The sequence below is a fragment of the Pagrus pagrus genome, assembly GCF_965226575.1.
Source record: "Pagrus pagrus genome assembly, chromosome: 6".
Classification (NCBI taxonomy): Eukaryota; Metazoa; Chordata; class Actinopteri; order Spariformes; family Sparidae; genus Pagrus; species Pagrus pagrus.
This window is the reverse complement of record NC_140190.1, coordinates 6,586,360-6,601,466: the sequence shown is the minus strand read 5'-3', so window position 1 is coordinate 6,601,466 and position 15,107 is coordinate 6,586,360. Positions and strand designations below refer to the sequence as shown.

The window sequence follows — 15,107 nt, the reverse complement described above, 5'->3', positions numbered from 1 at the left end:
AAGTCAGATAGAATAAAATAGACAAATTAAACTAAAGCGATATTTGCTGCATTTACATGAGGTGCAAAGTAGCATATTATTAAAGTAGCATATTTATTATTATTATTATTATTTTTATTATGGTTTTGGTAGCAGTAGTAGTAGTAGTAGTAGTAGTACCACATAATTTAAGGAGAAAAAAAAATGTTTTTAACAGTTGTAACTCATTTTTTCTCTGTCATCAAACTGTTTTACTTGTCAAACTACTTTAAAAACTACATCCACCTCTGGCACTGAGGATATCTGGCTGCTTCCTGTGATCCAGAGTGAACTCCAATAATACCGCGTGGCACTTGGAGACACAAACCCCAGGTCAGAGGGAGGCAGGGCGGGAGGAGGGGGGAGGAGCCTGCGGGTCACATTTCCACAGCGGTGCGACCCCTGGGCCGCTCACGAACATCCCGCGTGTGCGCAGCGCTGCGCGACATCCGCTGCTCAGCCAACGGAAGGCGCGCGAGGCGGCCCGTTGGCTGAGGCCCGTCCGCATGACGTGTAGATCGAGCCGCGTCGAGCCGAGGGGGGACGTCCGAGCTGTGCCGCCCTCCGTCCCTCCCTCCCTCCCTACTATCTCAGCATCCTTCCCAGCAGCAGGGGAAAAAAAAAAGAAAAAAAAGGAGAAGCTAAACAAGGAAAAAGTTTTTCCTCTGACTCGAGAAAAAGAGGAGTCGACATGGATGAAAACGAGACAGACTGACGAGAAAACTTCCTCCACACGGTAGAAGAAAATGATAACATAGCTGTGCACTTTGTGTTTGTTTGTTTTTGTGTGTGTGAGAGGACACGAAACAAAAAAAAAACAAAAAAGAAGAGCTGAGCTGTGGGGTGAAGTTTGAAGCAGTATGGCGCGGCACAGCGAAGACCCCGAGATGACCAAAGCCTCTAAAGTCAAGAGGCAACGCAAGAAGAAGAAACCCAAAGAGAACAAAACCAGGACCGTTCACGCAAACACACTGTACGACCACGCCAAAGGGGAGGAAAACCCAAACCGACACTATGCTAACAACAAGATCAAGACGACCAAGTACACGGTGCTGTCCTTCCTGCCCAAGAATCTGTTCGAGCAGTTTCACCGGTTCGCTAATGTTTACTTCGTTTTCATCGCTTTGCTCAACTTTGTCCCGGTTGTCAACGCGTTTCAGCCCGAACTGGCTCTGGCTCCGGTGGTGTTCATCCTGTCTGTCACTGCCATCAAAGACCTGTGGGAGGACTACAGGAGGCACAGGTCGGACCAAGAGATCAATCACATGGACTGTCTGGTGTACAGCAGGTAAGTTTGGGGCCTCCAAGTGCCAGCAAGTTGTCCAGCTGTTGCTTCAATGTGTGTGTGTAGATGTTAAACTTCCCAGATTCACACAAACAACACATCAAAACACATTTCAAGACACCGTTTTTCTTTTACTTGAAAGCCTTCATGATGCTTGGGTCCAGCTGTCAACCTCTCAGGATGTCAAAAAACAAAATGACAGTTCAGACCTGAGAGTTAAAATCACACACACGTGGAAATCCTTTAAAAAAAAAAAAAAAAGTCCAGACAAACCTCCTTGTTTTGCTGCTCCTGTCTGTCAGAGAGGTTGTTTTCCAACCCTAAACAATACAGATGTTGCCTCAGTGCTGCCATTATAATGTAAGTCATGAGTCAGTATGTAACCTCACAGGCTTTTCTCTGCGACTTAACTATTTATCCACGTCTGTGTGTGTGCGGAGTGTGTTTTGCTGATGAAAAGCAGCCTTGTGGTGCATGTACAGAGCATAATTCATGCTCATCAAAAGGCTCAGTGTTGTAGCGGCTCCACACTTTTTCTTTTTTTCTTTTTTTTTTTTAGCTGAGTCCTGACCCGCGTTGTTATGTCAAGGGCTGGACATAATTGAATTTTCTCTTCTGCTGTGGCAATATTGTGCGAAACATCCTCTTTCCCAACCTGGCAACCAATGACTGGACTACACACACACACACGGCGTAGTTATTTAATTTTTCCCCAAGGTTGAAGGGGCGCTGTGTAGTTTTGGAGAAGAAATTTAAACTCAGAATTGTAATGTTTACAATATTAAGGAGATAATAATGCAAACAAGCTTTTCTCAGAGGAAAATAAGGTTTGACGCTAGAAAGATGGCAGGGTCCGCCACATGTAAACAAAAGTACAACAGTATGAAACTGTGTTGTCCTTTAAGGTCAGTTTGTTTATTCAGTCATGAAAAAGAAGATAGTTTGTTTATTTAGTTTGTTTGGACTTCAGTCAATAACGATTTGTTTCTCTTCTGCATACATTTTCTTTCCTAAATCTACGCAGTGCCCCTTTAAACACTCAGTCTATCACTTTTTTTCCCTCGAGAGCTTTTATCCGTGTCTAAATGGTTTACCTAACATACCTCATCTTAACACAGCTTGTATTTATGATATGATAAATTCCATCTTTTATCAGAAACACTAATATTTGCAAAGTTTGACGGAGGGAAACGGCCACGTGCTGGTAAATGTTTCTCTACGTTTTATCATGACTGATTTACTTCCGAGGATTCATCCCTGATTGTTGATTTTGGAGCGACTACAAAGACGTAGATGTTCGCAGTGAAATCAGATATTTTGCACTAATAAATTGAGTTTACTGGAATGTAAATAGTTTGCTCTTAATCTGCTTTACACAGTGACAACAACATCCGCTGCTGCTGCTGTCCAGGATCAGGACTGCAGGTCACTGAATGTCCACTTTGACCACAACAGCTCATCCTGCTAAGCTAAAATATTGGCTTCTTTAAGTGGATGATTAATTAGTGTTGTGTGTCGGCCATCTTTCCACCCCTCTGTTAGCTGGAGTTGTTTTATGGGACATAGATTTCACATCTGAGCAGCACTGTTTTTGAATTTGTGAGAGTATTTCCAGTGGCCTTTATTGTACATTTAAGGAAAAAAAGGAGGATCTCAAGGTGCTGTGTGAATTTTACTCTATTCAGGACTGTTGCACTCATTTCACATGAAAGTGTTTGTTTGTGGCTGCGACCACCAGGATCCCCAGTAAGAAGAGCGCTCAGGGGTTATTTCCAACAGACATAGTATTCATTGATACACTTGTATGTTATTGTTACAGTGGGTTATGTAAATGTAATACAGTGTGGAGTCAAAGATGATATAAACCACATGCTCAATTAGCTTCACACATATAAAATGCCTGTTGACCCACGAGGAATCTAGGCTCCATGTTTGTTTGCATTTTTTCAGCAGTTCGAGGAATTTATCTTGTTTTTTTTAAGAAAAAAAATCTTATACATTGTGTTATAGTTTTTGGTGATTATCATTGGCAAACTAGAGTGCCACTATTTTGATTGCACATCCAAAAAACGGTCAAGTTGGACTTAACAGTTATATTTGTCGCCCCTCCGTACCTGAAATTTGCGTTGGTTGGTTTGTTACCTTGATAACACTAAAACTACTGAACAGATGTCCACAAAATTTGGAGGAAGGATGGGTCCCAGCCCAAAATAGACCTCATTAACTTTTGGTACAGATCGAGATAAAGGGATGGATCCAGGATCTCTTTCTGTATCATTACGAGATAGGGTGGTTTTTTTGACATTTATGTCAGTTTTTTAGGGAATAATGCATGGATCTTGATGAAGTAAATCAGGTGTATTTAGGCAGCTGGTTTTCATGAATGAGTACATTTTCATGTGTCAATCTGGTGATCGTAAAGGGACTGTTTGGCCTTGGTGGAGGTATGCACTCTACTGAATGCTTGTGTAGTTTCATTTTAGCTATTATTTTTTTTGATTGTTGGGATAAGAAATGTCAGAAAAATAGACAAAAAAGGCCTGTTTTTGTTTTCCACAGCCGGAGGTGAAATATTCAGATCACTTGTGCTGTTTTCACCAACGATCTAAAAAACCCAGAGATAATCAATTTACTATTAGATACGGCAAAGAGAGGCTGCAAAACCCTCGACTTTGAGACGCTGGAGCCACAAACTGTCCGGTGGTTTTGTGTAAAAAATGACAAAAACAAGAATTTTACTAATTCCTGAAGCTCTACACTGAAACCCCAGGCCCCAAATAATTGTCTTTCACTGTTGCATACAGCCATTTATTTAGTGAACCACTGTAGGGAACTAGTTGTGTACTTGGTATCTTCTGTCTTATAGACCTTTTATATAAAAGAGACTGAGACAATAGCAAACTCTACACATCTGGGTCACTTGTTGCCTCAGGCTATTGATCCATTTTCAGACATGGGGGAAAAAATGTCAGTGACATAAGTTTTTAGTTTTTCATTGTTCTTTTGATTCAGTTCTGTTCGCCATCTGTTTGTCCGGTCTGGAATATAAAGTATGTGGAGAAAAAGGCTGATTTCCACGCTGACACCACGTTGCACACTTCAGCAACAACATTCAGGGAAAGGAATGATTTTATATACTCGGATGTGAGTCATTAATGCCAGAGGGTAGGTTGCTATGAATAAGTTACTGAGTGTTTTTTTTTTTTTTTCTCCTTTCACTTCTGGACTGTTGTTTATAGCTTGGTGATATGCATTATTTAGCACCAGGAAAATGTCATTGTTCAGAAATGAAACCCAGTAGTGAAGTCTCGTCCATCCGGGAGTGTTAATGGTTGAGAATGCAGCAACTTTTCCTCAGAGTAGTGACATCATGTACAGTATGCTCATGTAACACCACAAGCTCATCTGTTGTTATGACCCAAAATGAGGAAACACTCGTGAGATGTTTTTTTTTCATGTGGTGTTTTTCCTCCCTAGTGGTGGAATCATGTTTGTTTAACCGTCTGAAAATGTTGAGAGATATATCTCTAGCTTGGCTGAATTTAAAAGTTGGTCACACCAGCTTTTTTATACATAACATATTTGCTGTCCCGTGCAGATTTATGGAAGTCGAGCTAAAAACCTTCCGTTTATAGAAACCACCAATTATTGAAAACAATGGCTCCGCATCTTCCACCACTCAGCTCACACTCAGCCCGTTTGCCCTTCTCATTGTTCTGGCAGAGCGGAGAGACGCTACTTGGAGAAGTACTGGAAGGAGGTCCGGGTGGGAGACTTCATCAGGCTGCGATGTAACGAGATCCTCCCCGCCGACGTTCTGCTGCTGAGCTCCAGCGACCCCGACCGGCTGTGCCACATCGAGACCGCCACGCTGGACGGGGAGACCAACCTCAAGCAGAGACAGGTCGTCCGCAGCTTCTTCGACCTGGTGAGACGGCTGCTCCTTTACTTGTTGTTTCCATCCTGTCATTTTTAGTCATACACTGGGTCCAAAACTTTGGATAAATCAGCTGCAGCTCCAGCTGTTTCTACATGCTGCTGAGGTGAAAGCAGGTTACTTATACACTGTTACACGATAAGAAAACAAACAATTAAAGTTGTTGGACAACTGCTTTATTGTCAACTGTCACGTTCACTCGCAACTTGATGTGCACAACCCAAAAGAGCTCTCACTTCCTACTAATAAATATGTATGTATGTATATACATATACATATGATTAGGCCAGCAGGACATATTGCAACCAGCACCAGATAAGCACCTGTAACCTAACATACAGGGAACTAAAAACTTATTATTACTTATATTACTTACTTAACAGTATTGAAATTAAAACATCATTGTCAGTTTTTACTTCTTGATGTTTTTGTTGCTTTATACCAGAGCTAAATGTTGACAATAATTTATACTAAGTAGTAGAGTATTTTGTTTTGTCTTCTATTTTTCTTCTAAAAATATTGATATTCAAAACCATTTTCAACATTCAGGACATCAAATTTGAGGTTTTTATTAAAAGATAAATATAACAAGGCTGTAACATGACAATGAGATACAATTTTTCTTGGCTAGTAGCTGAAAACAGCAGACAGTTTTTATCCTTTCAGAATAGGAAGACTGAGAAAGTGCTGCCTGCATCGATACTGCAGAAAATGAGTATTGAAACAGTTTCAAATATGCAGCATTGATATGTCTAGTTAAATCAATATTTTTTGACAACACGTGTAGAAATATAAAGCTGGTAATCCTGATAAACAGCTGATCATTTAATAACTTATTGAGTGATAATATGGAACACGTCAGTATGAAGAAAATGGAAGATTTGGTTGCTTTTATCAGTTATAAATTAAATAATGTGTATGTTTTTGTGTTGATTCACACAATGCTGTTTTGAACATACCTAACTGTATATGTGAAGTGAAACTGAACAGCATACTGTCCATTTTTTATTGAAAGTTGCAGCTGCTGCCTGAATAATCAGCTTGTTTGTCGTCTGTTTGCAGGATTGTGATTTCGACCCACTGAAGTACAACAGCATCATTGAATGTGAGAAGCCCAACAACGACCTGAACAGATTCAGAGGCTACATGTGAGTACTGTGAAACACTTCTTCCTAACCCAAAGATGCTCAACTTTTCTTATTTGTTAAGTCACATGAAAGGTTTCAGCTTTCATTTTCATTTCACTGTAAATTAACTCGGTGGCATTTTTGGAGTCATGTTAAAGCTCCCGAATGGAAATAATGTGAAACTGCGGTTTGTTGACAAGCCAGGAGGAGTTTCCAACTTATAATTATGACTTGAACAGTTTTTCCAAGTCCAGATTACGATTTGCCTTCTTGGGATGCGGTTGCAGGGTTTTGCCCGTTTGACCATGCACATTTGAAGATGCATGTGCTTCCTCATGACCAGAATAAACTGAAGCAGCAGCAGCAGCAGCAGCAGCAGCTACTCCTACTGCACCCTGATTACTGACGCTGTAGTTCCTGGACCTGTTCAAGAGCCAGCTTGAGTGTTTTAGCAACAACAAGTTGCCCTTCTCTAAGCTGATTTCCTGTTATTACACCTTTACTTCCCTTTTGTCTGTGTTTGCAGTCGAACTTTCAGAGGTAGCAGGATGTGTTTTTGACAGATATAAGAATGGAGGAGAGCTCGTCCAAGTTTCTCTCAATGATTCAGCCGGTTGTAGTATTTTTGTCCATTTCCTTTAATTAATCACAGTTAAGCCAACTGCTGTTTGGCTTGTGGATATTTTATTTAACAGTGACTAACCACCGTGCTGGCAAGTGTCTGTCTTAAATGTGTATTTGTAAGAATCTTTGGTTCAAATGTTTTAAAACATGAACTGAAATTAGCAACACAATGGGAAGAAATAACAGGTTGAACACTATGTTAGAGATATCTACTGAAGTTAGCATGCTAACCAGCTAGCCCCAGCCCATCTTGTCTTGTAATACCACTCTTTAGCTCCCAATCTGGACCACTAACTGCACAGTTAGCAGCAGTAGCTCTACTCACCCTGTAGTACACAGTTGTTTCATATCTTCTGTGGCTCTGGACGAGCTAACAGACATAAAGTCCAGTCTGAAAATATCCCTGATGATGTAACCCAAGTTGTCTTGGCTTTGCTTTGGAGACTGAACATTTACAACTAAAACATGTAGGTTACAAGTGGAGGTGTTGAGCTTGAAAGACATTTATTGGGGAAGGTTTGGACTAATTAAAGATGCTGTTAAGTTGCTTTATGGGAAATGTAGGATCCAGTGTGTTTTTAACCCATACTGAGGCCTGAAAGTCAGGATGTGTTTGGATCTACAGCTTTGATTTTAACCTCTCTCTTGTGAGTCCCTCAACATTGAAGCGATTAAATACCAAATTGCTGAAATGTCAGTTAACGCCATTACATCTTCAGTAAAGCAGTGGAAAGTGGTTTTGTTGATGCATGCAGTGTGATGATTTAGTCTTAAATGTGATAGGTTTTCATGTCTACTTTTTCACTTGGCAGCTCGGTGGTGATAAGTCTCCAGAAAGTCGCTGCTAGCGGCCCTTGTAAAACCTAAGCAAGGCGTTTTTTACACCTTTATTTAAACAGTTACGCTGAAACATTTAATCTGTGAGCTTTAGTGGTTCTGGAAGGCAGATTTTAATTCCTTTTGACAAGAGATAAGCTAGCTGTTTCCCCCTGTTCCCAGTCTCTGCTAAGCTAAGCTAAGCTAACTGGCTGCTACGTAACATTGGTTCATTGACTAGCTGACAAGCACATTTCCCAAAATGTTGAACTATTCCTTTTTTCATGATCGTGTTAACAGCGGGTTGCAGCATGTTAGCTCCCGGCTAACGTCAGAGTTTTCCGTGACCTGCTGTGTCTCTACTCTGCCTTTTTCATCGCGTCTCCTCGCTGAGGCGTGTTGGAAAAGTTTGCGGCAGGCCGAAGATGAGAAATGTACAGTAAAGAGGCCGGACTGACCCACAGCCACATGAGTATGACATTCAGTCTTTACTCAGAAGGAGACCAGATGCTGCAGGTATTCAGTTGCCAGGCTACAGTGGAGCACAGGGCACAGCGGCAGAGTCGAGAGGGGTGGTGGTGGTGGTGGTGGAGTGGCAGGGGCAGTTGTCTCAGCAGTGTTTTATTACATTACAGCCAACGTGCACCAAGTGTAATCTCACGACCTTTTCTGGGAGAGAAAGCATTGTTCGTCTCCGAGCATTATCACTTTCTTTAAGAGCGTGTGAGCTGTGAACTAGGATGAGCTGTGTGTGTGTGTGAACTGTTCGGCCCTTCAGGGACACTGTTATTAATCTGTGATGCTGGTGACGTGTCGGTCGGCCTGCTGTCAGAGGCCAAAGGATGAACGTTCCTGTTGGTAAACATGCTGACTTGTTGCGTGACTTTGAGAGAGGTTACAACAGAGATGGTTAAGCGCTAAATGTTGTAAATGCTGTTTAACTAACACACTTGTAATCCTTGATTTAGTAATGGGATTAAGGCTGACATTAAAAGCTCAGCCTTCTTCTGCAACAGGCACATTTGCCCTTATTATTGACAGATCAACATGGATCTCACTTTAAGTTACAAGGGGGGGGGTGATCTTCCTCGTTGCGCCAGCCGTGAGCTGAATTCAGTCTTTGTCGGACATCGTCGTTCTAGATGAGCCTGACAAGCTTTAAATCTGAGTGTGAAGTGAGATCTGAGGGTCAGTGATGAAGCAGTGAATTGCCTGATTGACTCTTAAGCCCGGTTTGTGTGGCGCGGTAGCACAGTCAGTGCTTCTATATCAGAGGGGATTTTGTGCTGAGATAAGGGCTCCTCGTGAGGGAAGACCATGATGCTTCAGAGCGTGATCGATTGAGGCGCTCAGCAGAATAAACTGATGTTGTCTGTGGGGCTGTGGCACAGAGAGATACTCTTATTTCTCCTGAAGCATCAGTATTTTTCACCCGAGTGTGAAGAGATCATTTTGCCTTTGTTTGCTTACATTCTGAACAAGCACTCATGGTCATTTTTATTCATCTTCTGACCCCGACAGAATCCATCGAAGTGGCCGGAGAGATGCACTTTACAAAGAAAACCTGCTGCTGAGAGGCTGCACCATCCGCAACACAGAGGAGGCTGTGGGAATAGTCATTTATGCAGGTTAGCCCTCCAAAATAACCGTGTTTTCCTGTGAGTTGTCACACTCAATAACTGACCTCTGACCAGCTGCTGCTAACACGCTGTGTGTGTGTGTGTTTCGCAGGTCATGAGACCAAAGCCATGCTGAACAACAACGGCCCGCGCTACAAGCGCAGCAAACTGGAGCGACAGATGAATGTAGATGTGTTCTGGTGTGTCATCATCCTGCTGGTCATGTGCCTGTTTGCTGCTGTTGGTGCGTAAAAACACCTTTAAAACCTTTATTTCCTCAAGATGTATTGTGAAAAAGTAAAGAAATTCTCCCTTTGAATCTGGTTTATGGTCCTTTTTATTTATATCTTGTCATTCCAGTTGTTTATATGAGTTGACCTTGTGGTGTTGCCGTTCCAGGTCACGGGCTGTGGATGTTTCAGTACGGAGATAAGAGGCCCGTGTTTGACGTTCTTAGTCCAGAGGGGACGGACTTATCGCCTATCATGTCCGCTATTTATCTGTTCCTCACTCTGATCATCGTCTTCCAGGTACGAAACACAGAGAAGCTCAAAAGAATCAAAAGCACAGATAAAGACATAAACAAGACTCACAGTATCACTGAGTTTGAAAACGTTTTATCCCACCGCTCACAAGCTCTGCTTTAAATCAAAACCTTGGCTGTCGTCGTATCAGCTCCTCTGGATGTGTAACCTCTAGATCTGGATCTTGACATTTAATCTGGAAAAGCAGTGAGAAAGCACTGCAAAATAATCTTTATAATACAGGATCAAAAAAGGAATAAGTGCCACCTGGCAGCTATTGATCTGTTTATTTTGATTTTTTTCCAAACATGTCAGAGAAGATGTCACCCTGTCCTGTGTCACATGTTGCAGCTCGTTCACCGGATATTTCCTAATGTTTGAAATGAATGAGAAGATAACAGTTTGGTTACTCTGCACAAACAGTAACTGTTTGAGGTTGGAGACCTACCAGTGTGGCCAGACATTGCTTGATACAGTTTCAAATAAACACATGACTTTGTTGGCATTCAGTCACAGTGAGACTGAGCAGACAGGATCGCCCTCCCAAAAGTTATGAGTCATTTCTCCGGAACTACTTTCCTGAAATGGTGCCTGGAAATGTCTCACTCGGGAGGACAACAACATTTTTTAAACAATCAAACATATTAAATATACCCAGTAGACTTATTATTTGTTATTCCTCGACTTTTTTGTCAGACATTCCCCACAGACCCGTCCATTAAACTCAAGTACCTCTTCACTGACACACCATTGGTTTTATACATTTAGTTAACTATTTAAAGTGTTTATCTGTTATATCTGTAACTTTGTTAACTATTTCCATTCCTTTAAGCTCGCTAGCTATTTTTAACCATTAATCATTATTTTAAGCTCGCTAGCTATTTTAGCCATTTAACCATAACTTTTAGTTAACTAGTTTAACAGTTACTTTTATCCAACTATCTACTGTTATTCAACCTGTTTATCCATTACTCAGCTTCTGTTTCAACTTCTGCTCACTTGCCAACAAACATGTACCGCTCTAAGATTTCTGAGCTGTAAAATTCGCACAGAGGAGGCTGAAAAGACTGACAGCAAGCTCGATCTTCTTTCGTCCCCCTCCAGGTGCTGATACCCATCTCCCTGTTTGTGTCGATCGAGATTGTCAAGATCTGCCAAGTGTACTTCATCCATCAGGACATGGAGCTGTATGACGAGGAGACGGACTCTCACCTGCAGTGCAGAGCTCTTAATATCACTGAGGATCTCGGCCAGATGCAGTACATCTTCTCTGACAAGACAGGCACGCTGACGGAGAACAAGATGGTGTTTCGCCGCTGCACTGTGGCAGGGGTGGAGTACTCCCATGATGCCAATGGTGAGACAATCACAGACACACACACACTCCCTAACAACATAAACAGTTAGCAGTCATTGCCTTTTTTAAAGTAACTCTTAATGATGTGTGCGTGTTATCCAGCTAGAAGACTTGCTATGTACCAGGAGATGGATTCAGAGGAGGAGGAGTGCACGTCTCACGGTGGCACCCTGCCCAGGCGGGACAGTGTGACCAGCCACCAGAGCGCCCGGGTGGTGCTGCGCTCCCAGAGCACAAAGTCCCACCGCAGGACGGGCAGCAGAGCGGAGGCCAAGCGAGCCAGCATCCTGTCCAAGCACACAGCCTTCAGCAGCCCCATGGTCAGTGCAGCTCACCTCCACCACCCCCTGTCCTCATACTCCTGTGTTGTGTTGTGTGCTGTCCACTGATAAAACCCTCCTCTGTTCTGCAGGAGAAAGATATCACCCCCGACCCTCAGCTCCTAGACAAAGTCAATGAATGCAGCAGTCAGATGGACTTCATGCGCTTCCACAGCCAGCCCACGTCGCAGCTGCCCTCTGACCTCGCCGACATCATTGATTTCTTCATCGCGCTCACCATCTGCAACACGGTGGTGGTGTCCTCCCCCAACCAGCCCAGACAGAAGGTACAACTCGCCTCAGCAACATCTGTCCAGTGAAAGCTTCTCTCAGTCAATAAGGGATTAACTTTTACTATTCAGAAATTAATGAGACAGTCAGATTGGCTGTCAGATAGTTGTTCTTTATGACATTGATTTTGGTGTAACTATATTTGGAGGTCACATGTTCTCAGTTCCTGGTTCTGGTTTTGCTCTCGTGCCTTTCTCACTTGTGTGGATGACCCTGTCACCTTTTAAAGCAGCTTTTTCTCACCATCCCATTGTGTCATTAAAATTTCAACCAAAAAGGAGAATCAGGAATATTTTAGGAAATATTTTGGGAGTAGTTTTGCCTTTATAAGCTAGATAAAAGAAATGTTTACAGTAATAGAGATGAAAGAGATGCAGCAAAGGTCCCTGGCTCTGTCTGCAGGGTATTAAAAATACATTGTCAACACAGCGACCCGTCGGGCCCTGACCCACCACGTTGGGGCTGCCAGTGAACGTCAGTTGCTCTAGTTGTTGCAGCGCCTTGTCGGCCCTTGTCGCTGTGGAGCCCCATCAGTGACAGAAACTGCTCTGATTGGCTGTTGAGCTCAGTGAATCAGTGCACAAGAACAGGAAAGAGAAAGAAAGGGAAAGGCACTTGAGCCTGTTGTTGACCTGTTCACAGCTGATAACTGTAGAGACACAAGTGGACGTGACTTTGTTTAAAGTGGTCACAAGCCTGAAGGGTCGGGAGGAAAAAAGCCAAGGTATGATAAAGATCCAGCACAGATAAACCTCCTCTAATATCCTTCCAAGCCACTAACACAAGCACCTCTGTTATGGTGCACCTTTTTAATGTTTGTCTTTTTTTGAACAACGCGGGGAGTAGTTTCCATCTTTTGCCTGTTCTTTTGGCTACTTTTCCTACAAAAACAGCCTCAAAAGCACAAAAACTTCCCAAAAAACTCTCCAAGTCTCCTTTTCGGCACGTAGCTTTCACCGCTCCGCTGCCTGCGATCTTTGATGTGCTCGGTCCGGTCGCAGTTGTGTATCCGTGTTTTGTTTAGTGTTTTTTTGTGTGAGCCTGGGTGTGGTCGTCCTGTTCAGAGGTGACATCCTCTCCTCGCCACACACTGTGTGCACCAGCTCACTGTCGTGCCAGTCACAGGAACAAACCTGCTCAGATTAAGCTGCGTAAAAAGAGACACATTATTTATGAACTGTGTGTTTCTGTTTTGAGGTTATCTGATAAGATAGAAGGAAATGTAAAACCGCACAGAAGCGTTGCTTTTGACACAATCTCTGTTTTCTCTTATTGTTTGTGCTGTTTTTTTTTGTCCTTTGGGCCGGTGTAATTGTTCACATTGTTATTATGATGCCCTTGCGGCTCACCCAGCACCTGAATGATTTATATCTGTGTGTGTGAGAACTCCTGCTGCCAGAAGTCCTCAGTGTGAGTCACTCTCTCTGCTATTGTACTGCACCACCTTGGGATAAAGGATTGGCTGAAGGATAATAGCCAGGAGGTGCATTTTCATCAGTACTGAAGACTTCTGTACCACTAGAGCCGGGCCGGGTCTCTCAAAAGCATCTTAAAACTGTAACGATCATAAAATTCACCTCGTGTCCCAGAAGCGTTTTTTTTTTGTTCATTCTCAAACTGGCAGTGTTTTGCTTTAACTTATCATTATAAGTACATTTTGATGGCTCAGTGTAATAGCTATGGACCAACGGCACCATCAGCATTTACATTGGTTCCCTATAAATTAAGCTTTCAGTGTTTAAACAGGCAATTGACAAGTTTTATTTGACAAGTAAATGTTGATTGTCTCTTGCCACAATTTTGTTTGCCTCCAGGCACAAAATATCCTGTGAATAATGAAGGCCAACTGTCCAGTCAGGTTTTTATCATGCTCTCTTTGAAGTGATGCTGATGTAAAGTGAGCGCTACATTTTAAAGAAGAAAATAAAACTAAAGTAACACACGAAAAAAAGCAAATTAATTGCACTGATACTGAATTACTGAGTCCTCTATCAACTGTCTGATTTGCACCTGCTTCGCTCTCCTTGTCAACACTTGTCAACATGAATGACTCAGTTTTCTTTCCTTCAGGTCCGTATGAGGTTTGAGCTGAAGTCCCCGGTCAAAACCATCGAGACCTTCATCAAGCGCTTCACCCCGAGCCGCCTGACCTCGGGCTCCAACAGCAGCAGCTCTTCCAGCCTCATCACCAACCGCTCCTCCAACAAGGGCTGCTCCAGCATGCTGTCCTCCCCCTCTGCGGAGAGCACGCTCACCAAACTGGACGAGGAGCAGCCGCACAGAGGCCTGGAGCACGCCTTCAGCCCCGTCCCGCCCTGCTACGACGGGAAGGGCTGGAACCTGGAGGAGGGCGAGCTGCGCTACGAGGCTGAGTCGCCCGACGAGGCTGCGCTGGTCTACGCCGCCAGGGCCTACAAGTGCTCCCTCGTCGGACGCCTCCCAGACCAGGTGACCGTGGAGCTGCCACACCTGGGGAAGTTGAGCTTCGAGTTGTTGCACACTCTGGGCTTTGACTCCACCAGGAAGCGCATGTCTGTGGTGGTTAGACACCCTCTGACGGATCAGATCACCGTGTATACTAAAGGAGCGGACTCTGTCATCATGGACCTCATCAGACCCCCCGACACAGGTAGGAAACACTCATCTATACTGTTATTTTAAATCATTTTCAGAATGTATCATAACATGAAGGTGAATTAAGTGGCGGCACACTCACACGTGATTAACGATGATCCTGCTGTCAACATGGTCTTATGATGGGGTTTGGAGTGGGGGTGCTGTATCATGTCTGCACACCAGAAGTGATCAATCGTGGGTGTGGACTGGCTGCAAATCATTCAGTGTAATCTTCACTGGACATGTTGGCAAATTAAGAATATTTTCACTTCACCCAGGTCAATCCCAAATGATAGATTAGTGTCTGTGGACTAACATGCCTGAGCAGGGAGGAGCTCTGTGAGGCTGTTTTACCATCTGTCCGGAGTGATCCAACATCACTGGAGCAAACAGAGACAGAAATATCTTCATGTGTGACATTTGCCAGATTAAGAAGAAGCCCCAGATAGTTAAGAATTTCTTGAAAACAGTGTTTCACATAGTTATAAAGTTTCTCTGAACGCAACAAGTCTCAAAATCTAGCGTTTTTTTAATGGAGTCTGGGGACATTATCCATCTGCGTCAAATAGGTAA

The 15,107-nt window shown here is 43.2% G+C and overlaps 1 protein-coding gene across 1 annotated transcript in view; it reads left to right on the top strand.

Annotated features, from left to right (window-relative positions):
* The first annotated feature begins 494 nt into the window (after positions 1–494).
* Positions 495–15,107, top strand: part of atp10a (ATPase phospholipid transporting 10A) — a 34,085-nt gene continuing 19,472 nt past the window's right edge. Inside the window, exons 1-10 of the mRNA XM_084355183.1 lie at positions 495–1,306; positions 5,027–5,231; positions 6,303–6,388; positions 9,329–9,435; positions 9,539–9,670; positions 9,826–9,956; positions 11,055–11,307; positions 11,410–11,627; positions 11,720–11,914; positions 13,989–14,547. Of these exons, the coding sequence (XP_084211309.1) occupies positions 879–1,306; positions 5,027–5,231; positions 6,303–6,388; positions 9,329–9,435; positions 9,539–9,670; positions 9,826–9,956; positions 11,055–11,307; positions 11,410–11,627; positions 11,720–11,914; positions 13,989–14,547 (2,314 nt within the window). The 5' untranslated portion in view covers positions 495–878. The remainder of the gene's footprint in view (positions 1,307–5,026; positions 5,232–6,302; positions 6,389–9,328; positions 9,436–9,538; positions 9,671–9,825; positions 9,957–11,054; positions 11,308–11,409; positions 11,628–11,719; positions 11,915–13,988; positions 14,548–15,107) is intronic.